The following is a 19,671-nucleotide window of genomic DNA, read 5'->3' as shown; positions in this document are numbered from 1 at the left end:
CGTTCCCACGATGGCATGAGGTGCACGTTACTGCTTCACGATAGTTGGCATGGTGTTTGTGTGTCCTTGTACTCTTTTTTTTTTAATGAAGATTTATAAAAAAAAAGTGAAACAATATCCTCGCGCAGCGTCTCCTCAAACCAAACATCCACTCTGTTTTCCTGCTGCATGTGCAGGCGGTGAGCTCGCAGGACAAACATGCTGAATCGTCACAAGTTTTGGGTGCCGACTTGAGCAGATGACGAAATCTACGACGCGGAAAGCGTGAACCGGCCGTAACACTGTTGTCGGACGTGTTCGTCGGAAACATTCACCCATACTTTCAATATACTGTTTTATTGATGACAAAAATTTGTATTAACAAAACTAACAGCATGAATCGTGGTTTCATTAAACACCTTGTCAGATATATTGTCTGTTCACCTGCAGACTGACTCCAAAATAATCATAATGTTTTTTCATTAGATCTAACCGGAGCAAAATGAAATACCAGCAAGCCATAAAAAGGACTTATGAAATTAATTTTCCCTCATTAGAAGAAGTGTTTTGAATAACTGAGTCGCTTTAAGAGGAAAAACATGTTGCAAAGCAGGACGGACTGCAGTGTCGGTGTTTTCCTGCAGAACTTAACAAGGTGAAAGAGGTCACAATTAAAAACATTTTTGGGGATTTACAAAAAGGAACTGGACCGCTGGGGTTCAGAGTCGCTCACTGTCTGTCCATGTAGCCGTGGACGGCCTTGTTAAACACCGCCAGGAAGAAATCGACATCTTCCTTGGTGATGCACATCGGGGGCTGAATGCGAAAGGTCTGAAGTGGAGAGAAAAACGAGATGAGAGGGGAGATTATAGACAGCCAGTGACACGCAGAACCAGAATAACACGCAGAACCAGGTCCAGTGCCTCATTATGTCAAAGGTCAAAGGAAATCAAGTTTTAAAGCAAAACTTTTGTGAAGTAAAATTAGTTGTGATAGGTGTTAAAATTGTAGAATTGGCTCGTAGTGTTTTGTTAACTGAAAATCTGTTGAAACCAAGGTTTAAAGCGAAAGGAGATTCTACTGATTTATTTACTGTTGCTTTGAGAATGAATCTGAGAGGTTTAATACAAAATCTTTCTTCTATTCTTCAACGTTTTTGGTTGGAGATCATACGTGTATGTTTTAGCGTTTCCTGGCTGACGGATGTTTACGGAACAATTCATATTTTTCTTGCACAAGTGTTTGTGTCTGAGGTTGACTCGTCCACGGAGACGGTTCCAGATTCCAGACGGTGAGTTCCTTCAGTCTTTGTTCTTGTAAGAACAATAAATGAATTTGAGATGAATTTAAAAGAAAACGTTCTCCTGTTTTCCACACAGCTTTTCTCGACACCCACAGCAGAATAGCGGGACTCACGGGAGGTTGGTGAGAGAGATGAGGAATACTCTTCTCCCAAACACTGGTGTAGTGTTTAGTTGTAGTTTTATAAAGACAAAAAAAAACATCCTTCATTACAACCTAACTAAGATCTTTTGTCAAAAAAAAATTAGTTTTATTCCATGAAATATTACTTTTTATACGAGCATTTTTATTTATTTAGCCCAAAATCAGCTTGTATCCTTCGACCCCGCCTCTGAATAAGGAAAAGTTATTCATATTAAGATTTTTTTTTTAATTTTCTCCACAAAACCATAAATGTGATCTTATATTATGATAGTTTTTCCTCTAAATATTTCAACTCATTCTTAAAAAAAGGTGAAAGTTTTTTTATGCTACATGTTGTTGAAGCTGCAGGTGAGTGGTTACCTGTCCGTACACGCCTCCTTTCCCTACCAGGACTCCCATGTCCTTAATATCCTCAAAGATCTCACTCATTGCCGTCGTAGGCAGCGGATCTCTGCTGGCCTGTGGATGAAGGAGAAGAGATGAAAGGATGGATGAACCTTGACATGTTAAAGAGACTATATTCATTATATTATTATTATTATAATATTATTACCAGTTATTAATCAGTTCGATGTGTACTATGTGTGTACTATAGACTGGGTGATCTGAAATCTGAAATTTAAACAAACTGGATGAAGTTAAATATATATTTTTAAGTATGACAGGTATTTATTCACTCATTTGTCATGAAACTGTTAATTAAATAGACTGACTTTATTCAGTCAGGGTATTTGTTGTTTTGAGTATAATTCAAATCCTCTTTATTTGTGGTTTTTCACAGGTCATCAGTATCAGTTTTGCAGTATGAACTACTGATGCACAAGCATTAAATGACAATTTAAATGGTAACTCTGAGCGTAAGCTTAATGTCTCAAGGTGAAAGTAAAGATAATTATGCAATTAAAAGTTTCAGAAAGCTGCTCCTGAAATTCCTGGTAACACAATTATGAGCACTCAGAGTTATTAAATATAACAAGCCACAAGGAAATTGTATTAGAAAAGAGGAAGAGGGGTCAAAATAAGACTAATCAGGGACACTTCAGGGTATCTGGCTGACGGTCAAAAGATAGATGCAACAAAACCAAACATTACGAGCTCCATCAACCCGATACTGCAGGACCATTGTGATATTTGAGTAGAAATTCCTGTTTCCTATTTAAATTCAATATCTGACTCTTCACAGAAGTAAAAAAAAAAAATACATCAGAACTTCAGGCAGGAGAACTCGTGCTGCAGCTGAGTTTGTTCTGTTGACAATTACAGATGGTCGCTGCTGCTGCAGTTAATGGTTAACTGGGGCACTGCTGAACCATGTCCTCGAGAGGCACAGCGCCGACGCACACGTTGTACAAAGAACACGTGGTGAGGTGAGTGTCACTTCTGTTACAAACTCCATACCTTGTCTTTCACCATCTCCACACCGATCTGCAGGCCTTTTCCACGCACGTCGCCGACGATCTCGTACTTGTCTCTGAGTTTTGCCAGTTCGGTCATCAGATAGGTTCCCACGTGGAGGCTGTTCTGCTGCGTGCCGTCCTCTCTGATCGTCTGTCGAGGCAAAATGCGTTGAGTTATAGTTATTGTATGTTATGTGGCATTTTGTTTACAATTTTACATCGTTTCATTTAATAATGTCATAGAAGGAATATGAACCCTAACCCTAACCCTGACCTTAACCTACTGACGACCTTCATTTCGGTGCCCACAGTGACATGTCCCCACAGATTGGTGTGTTTTACATTTTTGGTCCACAACAGGATATAAATACATGTACACACACACACACACACACACACACACACACACACACACACACACACACACACACACACACACACACACACACACACACACACACACACACACACACACACACACACACACACACACACACAGAGTTGTGTTTCAACCATTTCAAAGGACACCACATTGACTAACATTAATGTCCTGGAGACTCAATCTTCCCTCAACCATGCTGTAACTACTAATGTGTAACTCCAACATACAATCTAAAACATAAACCAAAACCCAATCTTTTTAATAAAATTGAATGATTTACATTACGGGGGGCTAAAATGAAAAAAAGCTCTGAAATCTGTAAACCGATTTATGTCCCCTGAACATGAATAATACAAATACACAAAAACAATGATTGCAGCAAGTTACTGACTGCAGGAATTTGTTCTCACTGTTGAGAGTTGAGTGTGTTGTTTGAAAGTAAAGACCACAGCAGCATCTAAACACAGGATGTCATTTACAGAGTAGATATTTATGCTGCACCACAAAATAAACATGCAAATTCCTCTCAGTTGATTCTCAGACATTATAAATGAGTTTTAAATCTGTGTGCTCGTGTGATTACGGATTTATGTAACATCTACAGAAATGATTCAAGACTGGATTATGATGAAATTAAAGTCTCCTGTGCAGCCCTGATGAAGAAAAACAAGATTAATTCTCACATCAAGCACCGATGAAGCAACAGTACAGGCCAAAGGATTTCCTCCGAAGGTGTTGAAGTGGAAGGCTTTTGCAAAGGAAGCGGCAATTTCTAAAAAAAACAACAACAACAACACACGAATGAACGAGCTCACTGCTGCCTCATTAAATCTACAGCCATGAATAGAATCTACTGAGACTACATGTATTACATATGACTTGTCAAAGTATCATTGGGTGTAGTGTTTTTTTTTAAGCTACGTTAAATGTATTCAACAGTATTTGTTTAGGGTTTAAATGAGTAATTATTGTGTATTAACTTGATGTCAGGTCTGCAACATCGTATGAAAAAGAAGTAGAGATCTAATATACTGTACATGCAACTGAAGTGAGTGAAGTCATCACGGGGTCAACGTTTGGGCCGGGCACACTATAGTTCAGTGTAATTAAGCTATTGTGAATACACAAGCACATTTTTCAACGAGAGTTTTATGATCTCACCTGGTGTTGTAACAAGTGCTCCCATTGGGAATCCATTGCCGATGCCCTTCGCCATGGTGACCATGTCAGGAATGACGTCATGCCCTTGGAATCCCCAGAAGTGGCTTCCTGTTCGTCCAAATCCAGTCTGGACCTGCCCGGTGCAAAACACATTATTACACATTCATAATTTCTAGATATATGATACAAGCACTAGCTGGTGCTACAGCTCCATCATCGGTTGGCCTTGTTACAGTGTTTACCTCATTCAGTACTTTTTGTTCGAGCAAATCCTAACAAATGTATGTGTATCTATTAATGTGTGTCTAACCTCGTCAGCAATGCAGACTCCTCCTCTCTCTCTCACGAGCTTGTAAGCCTCCTTCAGGTAGTTTTTGGGGTACTGCACAGCTCCTCCCATCCCCTGGACAAACCGAACACATCCTCATGCTCCCAACCTCATAACACAATGCTGGATGTCATACTGAACATGGATAGCATGAGAATACAATATTTGAGTTAAACTCTCTTCATAAATTATTAAATCGAGGACATGAAATCCATTTAGTCAGCTCAATCCTCCACAGCCGAGAACAGTACCTGAATCGGCTCTCCAAAGAAAGCAGCAATTTGACTCGGGAGACTAGTTGCAAACGTCTCCTTGAGCTGTCCAATGTATTGCTCATTGGCCATGCAATGACCTGTGGGATCAAAGAAAAGTTAAATTCAAATTCAAATTCAAGTTTATATTACCAAAATAATGCTTATCATTTCACAGGAACTAAGTACGGAGCAATTATTCCATTTATTGTTTAATTCCAGCACCTCAGCGCTTCTTCTGACTGATTTCCAGGATTACAACTGATCTTACTGTTCAACCCTGATTCAACTTTACACACACTCAGTACATTGAAGACACTTTTACTAAAAAGACACAGACACTTTTGAACTGGTAGCAGAGATTTATATAGAAATATAAAGACAAAGTACTGTATGTGCTATAAATATCCAGTTTACCTTCGACCACCTTACGCTCTCAAAGGTCAAGTATTCACAACACAAGCAGTTTGCAGTGCAAATCATTGCGTTCGTTTGTTGTAGGACTATCACAGAAGCCATCTAGGATTATAATGCTGAATCCCACAGACAGTGGTGTGTGTGTGTGTGTGTGTGTGTGTGTGTGTGTGTGTGTGTGTGTGTGTGTACCTTGGGCACAGCTACACTCTCTGATGGTCTGCACAGGAGAGTCCCTGCAGTGGCTTCCTCCCCACGGACCTCTGAACACATCAGGACACACGGCCTGTTTAATGAGCAGAAAGCATGTCAGCTGGGTCAGTCTGACACCCAAAGGTATTGAGAATTAACAAAGCACAAATAAATCTTCATGATACCTTAAATAAGACCACAGCATCATTCCCCATGGCCAATGTGTAACTGTGTACAACAGGGCATTAAGATGCATGAAGTACTGAGGAAGGTTTATATTAACCTCCGTTGACTAAAGGACATGTCCTGCAGACTTCACCCCTCAGGTCTCCTTCACTTTTCATCGTTTAGTTGTCTTTCTGTGTCTTGATTGTCATTTGCTTATGTCTCTCTGTTTTATTGAGGGTTCCACGTTCATTTCCTGTTTTATTTTAATAACTCTCCTTTGTGTCTTCTTTCTATTTGTCTTTATTACCCGTCCTCGCGTCTTTCCATCTGTGTCTGATTGTCTTTGCTCCCCTGATTGTTTCCAGCTGTGTTCAATTATCCCCCAGACCTCCTGTGTATAAAGTCTGCGTTCTCCCTGCCTCGTTTGTCAGACCGTCGTCATAGTTCCCTCCAAGCTGGTTGTCTTTGCGCTCCTTTCTATGTCCAGTAAGTTTAATGTTTGACCTGCGGTTTCCCCTTTCAGACTAACTTTTTGTGAGCTTCTGGACAACCTTTGTGTTTAACTTCTGAAATTGTGGGATTCAGTAATTCAGGATTGAGTCCAACTCATTGTTCTCGTGCATTTGGGTCCAACTGTAACCAATTATAAAAACGTGACTGCTGCATTGCAAATTTCAGCAGGTGATCATGTTACACATCAAGTTGTGTTTTCAAGTGCATCTGTATTGTCTTTATAGACGGAAGACCAAAGTTTGAAGAGTTTTAACAGCTGAAGCCGCAACCAGCATCTTTGCAGGATGACATTGCATCAGGTTAGTTCAACACATTTTACCTCATTAAAATGTATTATATTGTAATTGTAATGTATGTTTTAAGCTTTATTTGTACTTTCTTATGGAATTGGACTGCAGTGCATTAATGTCCACCTACAGTTGTGCATCCTGCACTTGTGGCGACGGGGTATTTATATGATGAGTTGGCCGTAAGACCCATCGTCTGTTGGGTCCCACCATGGTATGACCCTCTGGAAAGGAGAAAAAAAACATTTCAAATGGAGATGCAAGACACTGATATTGAATATTTTGTTTATAAATTGCAACACGTGTACCTGAAAGTGATGATGTCAAAGTTGCCTGTGTGAAGCCGAGCCATCAACATCGCCAGGTCATTGGCTTCGGAGCCGCTGTTGGTCAGATATATCACCTGAGCAAGGAAACAAACCAGCAGACATTTTAGTTACAGCTGACTTTTTTTTTATCCAGACACTTGCCATTGCTCATGAAATCCGACAGCGCACCTTCAGAGGGTCTGGCAAGTGGGAGGCCAGTTTCTCACAATACTCGTGGAATGGGGAGTTCATGTAAATGTTGGTAGTATGCCACAGCTTCTGCAACTGGTTCGCTGCCGCTGCTGCAACTTTTCTGTGCACACAAATGTCAGGATAATGGACAAGAATTCGAACTTCGTAGCAGAATAAAACATATTTTCAAGGAATGACATGACAAAGGGAAAAAAAAAAAGGACCTTACGGGTGGCAGTGGCCCACACTCACAGTAGCCACACCAGCAAAGAGATCCAGATATCGATTTCCATCCACATCCCACAGCCACTGCATGTATCCCTGGTGGATGTTCACTGGTCTCTTATAGTAAGTGATCTTCATGGTCACTGGGTTGCAGTTCGTCCTGCGGATCTCCATCATCCGCTCTTTTGACATTCCCTGAGTAGATAAAGAAGAGATGTTAGATAATAGGAGGAGGTTTTATGGGTGGTGTGTGTGTGTTAAAATGTCTTAACAATATAAACAATATTTCCATCCTGGTTTGTGGTCTTTAACATTAGAAACTTACTTCGAGCTCTGACTTAATTGTTCTTTATCCAGAACCAATGGAGTTCATGTTTTACTTCTGCATATCGACTTGCTGTTGAAAGGTACTTTATCATTTAACCTACTTTGCCTTATAGGCAACCATAAAATGTAGACCAGTAGTAAAAGAACAAAGTAGCACAAAAAAACCAACAGCTCTTCATAGAGTGAGCAAGATGTTGCACAGAGAGCCTTTAATTACTTGCAGCTTATTAATGTTTGTGTACTTCAGATATTTCTGGAGTTAGATTTGGGGCAAAGTTACATGCAACACCTGCCAGCCTTTGTAAAACTTCATCATGACTAAGATGTACTACTAAAGCCGTTACAGAGGCCAGCAGTGCAACTCTATCTGGATGCCTCATCCGTCTCACCTTGTACTCCTCTGGTTGGACTTTGCACGGGGGCATCTCCGGGAGCTCCGCAGAACGGTATTTGAAACCTGATTTCTGACATTCTGCACCTGCAAAATTGTTTCATTTGAGATTCAGGGAGAGGTGAAGAATCCCAGCAGCCAACCAAACACTCACCATGATATTTCTATGACAGTATTTACAGTCTTTTTAGACCTCAAAATGCCAGTGAATTGAGATTCAATTCCTGAAAAAATAAATGTTGGCAGCAAGTCAGAAATCTGAATCGCAGCCACTGAAACAATGTTTATTATGTAACTTCTATTTTGTTAACGTTTAATCGGATTGAAAGCTGGTTGATGGTTAATCACATTTACTACACATTGCACCCAACAGGAAATACTCGCTTCCTGTTTCTCCAAGAATATTGATGGTTAGAAAATGTCAGTCAGAACTGGTCTAACTGGCAAGTGCACTTTTTATGAACCAATAAAATATCATGCAGGTACTCTTTAATTTGAGCGCAGAAATGTCCAAATAACACATCCTCCAATAAACCCCTCATTTCAAATAATGACTAAGAATATTTTATATTTATACCAATGTGTGCAGAATTACCGAATATCTTTGCCAATTTATTTGATGCAGTAACTTTAATTATGTCACCATTTCTATTTGGAATAGGAGCTAATATGTGACGGTGCTATTGTTTTCAGTTAGTTTAACGAATGCGTATCTCGGATGTGAGTTTTACAGACACAAACAGATTATCATGCTGTAAAGACTTTACAAGTGTTTACGAGACTTTAAGAGTCCTGAGATGACCTACGCTGCAGTGGAGGGATGTAACCGATTACATTTACTCAAGTACTGTACTTTACTTGAGTATTTCCATTTTATGCTACTTTACAGGCTACTTCTACTCCACTAAATATAAGAGGCAGATATTTTACTTTTTACTCTATTGTCTGACAGATTTGGTTGGTAGTCCCTTTTAAGATTGCAGTTCTTTTTATCCAGTGAAATTTGTTAATTTGAGCTGAATGATTTTAAAACCACCTTGGATTTGCTGTAAAATGCATTTGTTTTTCTGAGCTTATTAACTTCTTTAGAGATAAGTATTTTTTTTACAGAACAGAAACAATACAAATATATGATGATCCTATAGAATATGATGCATTATTGTCGGTAAATCTAACCAACAGTAATTAAATTTGTTAAAATGACCACAACCTTAAATAACTAGAGCACTAAAATGCACAATATTGCAACAGAATTTATAATAATCCAAAACCATCATGTATAACTGTAAACAGGAGCATTTTCTGCATGTTTAGAAACATTTGGCAGATAATACATCATTTTACTTCAGTAAGGTTTTGAATGCAAGACTTCAACTTGCAGTTGAGTATTTTCACAGTGTGGCATTAGTACTATTTTACCTCCACCACTGTTGTTTTGTGAATTTGCACTGTAGAAATAAAACTAAATTGAATATAATTTTTTCTCAATTATATTATCTTGTTGTCAAGATACAGCTACAAGCTGATAAAATTCACTTGAACAATTAGTCACATGAATTTCTGCACATGCTACAATAAACATACAGGCTACTCAAAACACACATCATGTATAAGCATCAGCGGCAGATACATGACACACAAAGCATGTTTTTTGTTCGTCTCCATGGTAACTCACCACTTCCCAGATGAAATCTGGCCAAACTGGTTGAACAGCTAGACTGTCCTGTTAAAAGTGCACACCGGCCACTTAGGTAAGATACCACTTTATACATGGTGAGCAGGTACAGAGGGCCCGCTATAACTCGTCTATCTTCACTGACTAACTCTCAGAAGCGTCTTCAGACTTCTTCTAGCAACTATGGGTGTGCAGTCTCCTGCCAATGGTGCCTTGATCCTACTGGTCAACCATGATTTTCCAGCAACGTCACGCAGATAAATATAAGGATGGGTGGCCTCCTGCCAATGGTACCTTGATCCTACTAATCCACCATGACCTCCCTGCAACATCACACATAAATATGTAACCAGTGGAAATCGGTTAATGGATTTCAGATAGTTGGTTTGTTCTGGTTCTTGCCTGTTGGAGAAGATGACGGCCTTATTTTTAGGTAAGTGGGAGTTTGATGTATAATGTCTTTTCCTCCTGGAATGAGAAAAACAAGCAGCTACTCTCATGACCTGAGCAGCTGGTTGTCAAAGCAGCTGCAGCTGAGAGGTGGAGCCAGCAGGGTGTCCTACAGTCCTCCATCTCCTTCTGGGAAGCCTTAAACTCCTTATTTTATTTTTCATTCCAAAGCAACATTTTGCAAATGTTTTTTATTTTTTTTACCTTCACGACTTCAAATTCATTTTGATGGTACACCGACTTATAAAAGGGAGAATGGCCCTCCACCATAAACTCTCCTCGGTAGTCTGGATCTGGGGAACCACTAAGAGCTGCTGATCCAATGACCTGAGCAAGCGACGTGGGTTACAGACGGTCAGATCGACAAGACCGGGCTGCGACGTTAAAGCACTTTCATACGCCGACAATATAGGTTTAACATTGATCCCAAACTGAACCGGTTGTCAATGTATGGATACATTGAACAGGATGGGTGAAAGCCGGGACATTTGTCCCCGACACATTCCAACATACAAAGAATTACAATAGTCCAATCTCGATTTTTAGCCCTGTCGCACTCATCACGTGTGCTGAGTGGAACAATTTTATATGGTATCAAAATGTTCACCATCGTAATCACATTTGCAGGCGTGTCTGTGAACAGTCATAGTTCGTGCACATGAATGTTTTCAATTAAAAGAATTCCATATTGTCTCGGGGTTTTTTTTTCCAGAAAATCAGCTTTTTATTATTACGTGAAAATTGTATACATCTCCTGTTATCTCTGTAAGACAAACTTTTAAACAGATAACGAAGCTCTTTTTTTTTTTCAGGAGAAAACAGCTTTGTTATTGACATGGTTAAAGTGTGATTTACGAGATTAATAACTGTGGCCAGTCTTGGTTTCATCAAGCTCAAAGACACTTTATTACCATACTGATATCTGTACCAGCAACAAAGCATGCCGTCACAATTTGTACAGATTCAGTAGATCCAAAAGAACTTGGTGAACTTCCAGTCTGTTGTACCAAGGAAACTGTACAAAGTGTATGAAGTCTTTGTAATTATGATATAGTGAACCGTTTTAAAAAAACTTCTCTTTTGGCAATGCAAAGACAATAATAGTTAGACTTGATTATTAATACTGAAATGTTCACATTTTGAATGATGTAATTCACTGGTGAGCTCATATTTCCCCATTTGACCTTTACATTGAGCAATCCGTCAAACTTTAATCTGGCTCTCATCTTTTTTCCATGTAGTTGTGGAGCGACTTGTTGAAAATAGCCAAGAAGAAATCTGCATCTTCCATTGTGATGCACATGGGAGGTTTGATGCGGAAGGTCTTCAATGGTGAAAAAAGAAAAACAACAGGAGAGTTCATGGAGCACTAAAGATACCAGAGCAGTCTATAATCAGGTAAACTGCTTTATTCTGTCACATACTGATGTTAACGCAGGCACTACTATTACTCTATAAATGACTGTTTATAGTAATGTAGGCCATAAAAATGTTAAAGGTGATAAAAACAACTGGTGAGTGTTTCTTGGGGTGATCAATATGTCCTGGATTCAGTTTGTGGTTCTTGAAATAGTTCATTTATATCTTTATGAAAAAGGTGCTGTGATGACAAATGTTAAAAGAACATTAAATTTAAGAAAAATACAGAGGAAAAGTTTATATACAGTAATTTCAATGGACTGTAGACATGAATGCATCTTGACTGTGTAGTGGTTCGTGTCACAAAACATATGCCCGTTATTAATTGTTTTGTTCTCGGATAATAATCCCTACGCAGCTAAAACATAAAACACCTGCAGTACTTTACTGTTTAAAGCCAATAAGTGAAGCTTGCTGGCTTCACACCAGAACGGTCCTTTCAGGGTGTCACATGATGAGCGGCGCTGGAGGCAAAATGACCTGAGATGGTCTTTCTGAAAGGCTACAGCAGCTCAACCAAATAATCACAAAGTAATGAGTAAAGTTTCCATATTTAAATGTATGAATCTTAAGGCCAATAACAAAATCAGCAGTGGTGACGAAAACAACTAGCTTTGTGATCCTAGACCGGGAATAAGTGAGGTGAGTGCTGTTACCTGTCCGTAGAGTCCTCCTTTCCCTATCAGGACTCCCATATCCTTGACATCCTCGAAGATCTCACTCATTGCCTCAGGAGGCAGCGGATCTCTGCTGGCCTGTTGATGACAGAAAAGATGGATGTGGCTGGATGATACCGTAACCATAGTAATACACTGTAACACTGACAAACTACTATAATTACCTGATTGTGGCTGACCTCTAATTGCGAGCTGGCATGAGCGGCTATTTGTGCAAATACTGACATGGCTAACTTGAACATATGATTTCCATTATTAGACACCCACAGCTACAATTTCCAGGCTCATTATATCAAATGGCTAAAAAGGAGTCGAAAACAGTATCCTAGAGGGGTAACTAGTCTCTGCTCATAGATGATCAGTATATTATTTTAACTGTAATTTAAAACACAAAAACCTTTTTCACATAAAATGTGTCGTGGTGAGATGCACCATTTCCCCTCAGTCAATTTATCATGAGTGGTATTTTCTAAGATATGTGACAGAAAAGATGCAAAGAATACTAAAAGAAGAAAAAAACAAAATAATTTATAATTGTTTAATTGTGAAGGACATTAATGCACTTACTTAAAGGAGGTGCACAAGTTAAAATCCTTCTTTCACTTTTATCAACATTACGTGGTCGGGTCTTTTTGGCCTACTGAATGCCATACGTTTTCAAATCCAGTAGGTGGCAGTAGAGTTCAATCGTGAAAAAACATAGGCCATTCGAGAAATTCAATGACTCACAATCCACATTCCTGGATACCAATGATTAAACTTAATACAGCAAAAAGTCTTCATGAAGCACCAGATGCGTGCTGGGAAAGAAATTGAGCTCTGGACTTTTCTGCTGGGAAACAAACGCCTGTCACGCTTGACAGAATGAAAGTGATGGTACAAATTGATTTTTTTGACTGCCTGCCAGCTCGCTGCTGTCCGTTGGGATTTGTCCCAGTGTTCCTGATGGCTACACCACCGTGTCGCACTTGGAGGCAGTAGTTTCATAACGGCCCCTGGAACCAGCACAATTGTAAAATCTGCCACAATTGTAAAAATATCCCGACATTTATAGTGGTTGCGGTTGTAGATTTGCATATAATAGAGTGGACTACTGACATAGTACTCTCCACGTGCCTGTTTAATTTTGATCAGAATTTTTCAAACATTAAAAACTAATCAGAATTTAAACTTCAGGAGAACTCGCACTGCAGCTGAGTTTGTTCTGTTGACAATTACAGATGGTCGCTGCTGCTGCGGTTAATGGTTAACTGGGGCACTGCTGAACCATGTCCTCGAGAGGCACAGCGCTGACGCACACGTTGTACAAAGAACACGTGGTGAGGTGAGTGTTACTTCTGTTACAAACTCCATACCTTGTCTTTCACCATCTCCACACCGATCTGCAGGCCTTTTCCACGCACGTCACCGACGATCTCGTACTTGTCTCTGAGTTTTGCCAGTTCGGTCATCAGATAGGTTCCCACGTGGAGGCTGTTCTGCTGCGTGCCGTCCTCTCTGATTGTCTGTCGAGGCAAAATGCGTTGAGTTATAATTTAAGAGTGCTTTTGTGATTATGAACTTAACTGTTTTTTTATTAGCACTGTGACGTAATTATAATTTTAATCTATAAATAATTGAGCTCTCTTGTGGGGCTGATGTGGAAAAGGATGACGAGTTCTTACATCAAGCACCGACGAAGCAATGGCACAAGCCACGGGGTTTCCTCCGAAGGTGTTGAAGTGAACCCCCTTCGCGAATGAGGCTGCAATCTCTGGAAAACACAAACACACCAGCTACCACCTCCAACCGCTCTGGATTCAAAGGAAATCCCTCAAAACATAGTTCAAAATACATGTCTTAAAAAACGATTTGTGTTTTCATGTTGCTCTGAAAAAGGATTTCAGGATGATATCGAAAAGACAACAAAGAACTACTGGGAGCTTTATGTTATATATAACAGGGAGCTATATATATGTTTATGGTAATCAACACATCGGGTTAGCTTGAGCATACAGAAAAGAAGGTAGACGGCTATATCAGGTGAGGGTCAAGTCAACTGATCCTGTCAGACTGTGTTATAATCCAGGAACATTGTTGATCTCAGTCTAAGTCTCACCGGTCTCCAGCAGTGTCATGCGAATGGGAGTGGTACGAGAAACCTTCTAATGGCCGTATGACCTGCTCACTTTCACATTATAATCCATTCACATCGTAAATATTCAAAAGTGCAACTGTGATGTTCCGTCTCCATCTTCCACCTTCAGCAGAAAGCACGGATGACGTGGCGAGTCGTTAACTACCCACATAAAAAAGTATAATGTTTTGTCTTCCTAAAATCTTGTTGCTTTCAGCTTTTGTTGGAATGAATCCAAATTCTCAGCTCACAAAATAAAGCTGTATGATTCACTACCACCTGGAAAACTGGACATCTCTAGCCATGCCAATTTAATAGTGAAAATAATATAAAACAATACACTACGCACGCTCTTTATAACTAATTATTTGTGAATACACAAGCGTTTTATGTCTCAAAGTAAAGAGGTAGAGATCTAATATACTGTATATGCAAATGAAGTGAGTGAAGTCATCACGGGGTCAACGTTTGGGCTGGGCACACTATAGTTCAGTGTAATTAAGCTATTGTGAATACACAAGCACATTTTTCAACAAAGGTTTTATGATCTCACCTGGTGTTGTAACAAGTGCTCCCATTGGGAATCCATTGCCGATGCCCTTCGCCATGGTGACCATATCAGGAATGACGTCATGACCTTGGAATCCCCAGAAGTGGCTTCCTGTTCGTCCAAATCCAGTTTGGACCTGCCCGGTGCAAAACAAACAGGTAAATGTATTTACAGTTTATTCACAGTCTTTTCTCTCAGGCGTAATATCCCAACGTTGTCATGGAGTTATCAGCCCACATGCAGAAATCCGTATGTCAAGATGATCAAATCTGTCAAGATAAGTAGTCAGCTGACTCCACTCAAACATCAACTTGCTGTCAGATGAGCAGTAGGTGTTCAACTTTTAATTAAAAAAAAAAAAAAAGCTTCTTTGATGAATATTGTGTTATTAACAATGGTTTAAATGACAACATGTATTGTAGAAGGAGTTGCTCACAGCACAACCACAGAAAATTATCATTTTGTGTTTAAGCATGTTTCCGCTCAAGGATTTTGTTACATTAAGTTACAACAGGTTTTAATTACTTTTTGTAGGAATCAAGCAAATTTAAATTGTAAATAGGAAATTGATCTAAAAATACATACAAATCTAAAAATATGTGTCTAACCTCATCGGCAATGCAGACTCCTCCTCTCTCTCTTACAAGCTTGTAAGCCTCCTTCAGGTAGTTTTTAGGATACTGAACAGCTCCTCCGACTCCCTTTATAAACAAGACACATTCACATCTTAATTAACACAAACCGCCGTCAACAGAAATCAACAGATCAGAAACAGACATGGAGTAACATAATTACATGTTGATTGTTGGAGAACATTTATTTTAATACTCCCCAGAAGAATAAAGTACCTGAATAGGTTCCCCAAAGAAAGCAGCAATTCTACTTGGGACACTCGTAGCAAATGTTTCTTTGAGCTGTCCGATGTAGTGTTCATTTGCTATGCAATGACCTGCAGGATCAATGAAAGAAACGTCCTGTAGGTCAAACTAATACAGACATTAGTATGTGCACACAATTGGAAACTTCTAAGTATTCAGTATATTGATTACCATTCTTCCATAACACTTATGAGAATGTTCTCACATCACAGTTAGTAAAGTTAAAGCTTATCAAAGCACACATTTTTGACTGTTTTCATGAGATATGTTTGTGATAATTGAAAGCTGACTGATGTTGATATCATATCATATAAAAATGCTAACATACTGAGCATTTACAGGTAGACTCAGGCATAAAGTACTAGAAAACAAACATCCCCCAAAGAGTTGGAAGGTTAAAAAAAGTAAATGATCAACAGTAGACTTTGAACTTCATATAGATAATTCAACACTTCTTTTGCCTCATTTTCAGGGTTTTTACTGAGCTGCTTTACTGTCACGACTTGAAAGAAATACAATTATTGGATTGCGACTCTACGTAAATACTGCAAAATTTGACAGCATGTAATTTAGCTAAGATTTACATGTTTTTAATATATATTATAGAGAGCTGTACAAAAATATAAAACTGAGCAAACACTTTAAAATATTTTTTCAGCATGGATAAAGACAAATCACTCTCAAAGATCAAATATTCAAACTAACAAGCCATTGTTTGATCTCAGACTACTGTGGGCGTTTTTACTGCTTCTGAGAACAGTGTGAATGTGTTATGGCTCCATGTGTTTGTGTACCTTGGGCACAGCTACACTCTCTGATGGTCTGCACAGGAGAGTCCCTGCAGTGACTTCCTCCCCACAGACCTCTGAACACATCAGGACACATGGTCTGTTTATTGGGCAGAAACCAATTACGCTGGGTGAGTCTGACAGCAGATGTCAAGCTTCGATGTGTATTGATTCAATGAAAAAAAAAATTCCCATTTCAGTCGCACCACAGCTTCTCTATTTTTTTTTCTTTATAAGTTTATCATACATCGGCCCATTTTTTCACATTCATTATCGTAAAAAGTATAATATGCAGGGCAAAAAAAATACACTTTTCTTGCATTGTCATACATACGTTTGCGCAACCTAAACCGTTGGCTACGGGGTATTTATAGGCTGCGTTGGATGTAAGACCCATAGTCTGTGGGCTGCCACCGTGATACGATCCTCTGGAAGACAAAAAGAAATCAGAAACTTCATGGACATTTTAGATAACAGAGAACTTTATGTAGTAAACAAGCAAGCATAACAGACATATGTAGATATAAGAAAAATAAAATATGAATCATCAACATGTATGCTTCTCCTGCCTATGCATCATAAAATCCGTCCTAATAGAATTAAGAAATAAAAGGGGGAAAAAGACGAACTGCCACAAAACCAATAAATATCTATTACCAGGTTGAACAGAAAAGAAAAAGTTGAACCTGAAAGTGATGATGTCAAAGTTGCCTGTGTGAAGCCGAGCCATCAACATCGCCAAGTCATTGGCTTCTGAGCCGCTGTTGGTCAGATATATCACCTGAGCAGAAACGGCAGACCTTTTTTTTTAATTACAGCCAACATATCAGTCCAGGCTCCTGTCCTCAAGTGATCAGAGTAAAAGTACACTGTCATACCTTAAGAGGGTCGGGGAAGTAGGAAGCTAGTTTTTCACAATACTCTTGGAGAGCCGGATAGACGTAGATGCTAGTTGTGTGCCACAGTTTTCTCAGCTGCTGCTCTGCGGCCGCTGTCACTTTCCTGTGAACATACATATCAGAAGTTAGATCTAATGACACTGATCGGGTGTTTTTGTACAACGTGTACGTCAGAATAATGACAAAAACAAAAGGACCTTACGGGTGGCAGTGGCCCACACTGACAGTAGCCACACCTGCAAAGAGATCCAGATATCGCCTCCCGTCCACGTCCCACAGCCACTGCATGTATCCCTGGTGGATAAACACTGGCTTCTTATAATAAGTAACCTTCATGGTCATGGGGTTGCAGTTCTTCCTGCGGATCTCCATCATCCGCTCTTTCGACATTCCCTGGACAGAAACAAGAATTAAAAAGTTAGACTATAGGATTATCTCTTTGTTTTTGCTTTGCAAAGCACTCGGCATTGTGGATTCATCAGTGCAACTTGTGTAAATGTGAAAATGCAGCTGTAAAGGAAATTAAATTTACCATCATATTTGTATTTACTTGGTAAAACACAACAAAAATATATAAACACTGTATGCTCTTACCTTGTATTCCTCTGGACGGAAAGTGCACGGGGGCATGTCTGGCAGGTCCGTGGGAGGGCATTTGATGGCTGATTTCTGACATAATGCACCTGTGAAATATTTGTGGTTGCAGTTCAAACAGAGACTTGAAGAAGTCAGTAATTCACTGAGGAACTCCATCGGCTCGCTGTGTTACTTGGCCGAGGCTAATCAAAGCTTAGTGGGACTTTTCTGTCACGTTTGGTCGTCATTTGTGCAACAGCCTGCCAGTGACATACTACTCAGAGGTCTTACTCCTGTCATCTTTCTTATCAACAGAGAAGACACACATCAGATGTTAAAATGACTCCTAAAAAGACATTTCTAATTAGTATGTAAACAGACTAAAACCTGACAGACGTTCTAACCAAATGAGGTTCACCTTGACCTCCCATTGTGCAACACAGGTGTCCACGGTAAGCCATTGCAAGTAAGACTTCCTCGAAGGGGCATCAAGCATTCATTAATACACATATGCTTCCCTACAATGACAAGTCAAAATGTCAAAGTCGGATCAAAACAAAAATTCATATTTTATTGTAACCCAGAAAAACATTGAATGGGAGTGCCTTTACTGTGAAGATAAAAATAGCACCTGCTGTCTATCTTCCAGTTAAATAGTTGTGTTTCAATTAAGGTGACATGACTAAAAGTATTGCACTTACTAGTTGTTTTTTTTAACATTGTGTGCTGCATTTTAAATGGACTTCAATCACATATTTTTAGGTCAACTTGCTTTCCACTTTTAGTTTATTCAACAGAGACTTGTGTTTTTGTTATTTAGTTTACTCTGATTGATATAAATGGTATGACCAAAATAATAGAAACGTCTGTCAGTACTTTGACTCAAAAGTTTGTACAAACTTAATAAATGTATGCAGAACTGCATCAGGCTGCATTGGTATTTACTAGATAAACTGGCCACTGAGTGTAATGTTTTTCTCTTAATAACGTAATTGTTTAACTAACACCATATTATATGTATTACATAATATAGTAAAACATAAAGTATGGCGTTAACAGTAGATATAAGTGAATTTATTTATGTTAATTCGGGCTTAAACTGGGAAACTGTTCCACTAACGCAAGTTACGCAACATTTAAAATCAGTCGAGATTTGCGAATTCGAACAATTAAAGTTTATTAACTGAAGCTAATAAAACAGCTGTGCCACTTCTACGTTACTTTAACGTGACAAAACACACAGAGGCGGATTTAAACGTGCTCCCTGTCGGGCCTGTAAAGGCTCAACCACTACCAACTGGTTTGCTCTGGACTTCGCTCGTCTCCGTGGTAACTCACCACTTGCCCCATGGAAGGTGGCCAGGCTGGGCCGAGAGCAGAACCGTCCTGTTAAAACGGCCCAACGGCCACCGAGGCAGGATACAACTTTATACATGATCAGCGGGCACCGAGGGGGAACGTAGCAGTCCCGCGTCTCACCGTTCTGACGCCGAGCAGCGGCGGCGGGAGACGTTTTCCTTCCATAAAGTGTGCGTAATGGGCGGTGACCGTCAGCGCGCGGCTGATCCTGATCGACCCAAAGGCCTACCGTCCGCCCGCCTCACCTTCTACTACGTCACCGGATGCGCGTGCAGTAATTACAATAATATCATGGCACTAATACATTGGAATAACAGTCCTAT

The 19,671-nt window shown here is 39.6% G+C and overlaps 1 protein-coding gene across 5 annotated transcripts; it reads right to left on the bottom strand.

Annotated features, from left to right (window-relative positions):
- Window positions 1-219: 219 nt before the first annotated feature.
- On the bottom strand, window positions 220-19,602 carry agxt2 (alanine--glyoxylate aminotransferase 2). Of its 5 annotated transcripts, none has more exons than XM_069170660.1 (15): window positions 19,328-19,602; window positions 18,008-18,096; window positions 17,616-17,806; window positions 17,393-17,516; window positions 17,201-17,295; window positions 16,849-16,942; window positions 16,521-16,614; window positions 15,697-15,797; window positions 15,457-15,549; window positions 14,852-14,984; window positions 13,847-13,935; window positions 13,538-13,687; window positions 12,162-12,260; window positions 7,960-8,048; window positions 7,340-7,438 (listed from the first exon to the last, which is right to left on the bottom strand). In XM_069170660.1, the coding sequence occupies exons 1-15, from the start codon at window positions 19,422-19,424 to the stop codon at window positions 7,417-7,419; spliced, it is 1,560 nt and encodes a 519-aa protein (XP_069026761.1). In that variant the 5' UTR covers window positions 19,425-19,602; the 3' UTR covers window positions 7,340-7,416. The 5 variants fall into 5 exon arrangements, with proteins under 5 accessions (XP_069026797.1, XP_069026778.1, XP_069026761.1 ...); XM_069170687.1 differs by having other exon boundaries at window positions 19,469-19,602; XM_069170696.1 differs by lacking the exons at window positions 13,538-13,687; window positions 13,847-13,935; window positions 14,852-14,984; ... (7 more) ...; window positions 18,008-18,096; window positions 19,328-19,602 and adding exons at window positions 220-810; window positions 1,786-1,884; window positions 2,824-2,973; ... (6 more) ...; window positions 6,827-6,921; window positions 7,016-7,139 and having other exon boundaries at window positions 7,248-7,438; window positions 12,162-12,248.
- Between the last annotated feature and the right edge of the window lie 69 nt (window positions 19,603-19,671).

The sequence above is a fragment of the Embiotoca jacksoni genome, unplaced genomic scaffold (genome assembly GCF_022577435.1).
Source record: "Embiotoca jacksoni isolate LCO1_2020_lvr unplaced genomic scaffold, fEmbJac1.0.p SCAF_10, whole genome shotgun sequence".
In the NCBI taxonomy this organism is placed as follows: domain Eukaryota; kingdom Metazoa; phylum Chordata; class Actinopteri; family Embiotocidae; genus Embiotoca; species Embiotoca jacksoni.
Note: the sequence above shows the minus strand (reverse complement) of the source record. Positions and strands in the feature narration are given on the sequence as shown.

Bases quoted from the DNA above. Each gene is read 5' to 3' on its own strand.
- agxt2 (XM_069170660.1), bottom strand. From the start codon at position 19,424: ATGTATAAAGTTGTATCCTGCCTCGGTGGCCGTTGGGCCGTTTTAACA. The intron at 8,049-12,161 runs GTAACAGCACTC...ACAATTTTGCAG, and splicing joins AAGGAGGACTCTACGGACAG to GTGCAGAATGTCAGAAATCA. The intron at 7,439-7,959 runs GTGAGACGGATG...TTATCTACTCAG, and splicing joins TCCAACCAGAGGAGTACAAG to GGAATGTCAAAAGAGCGGAT.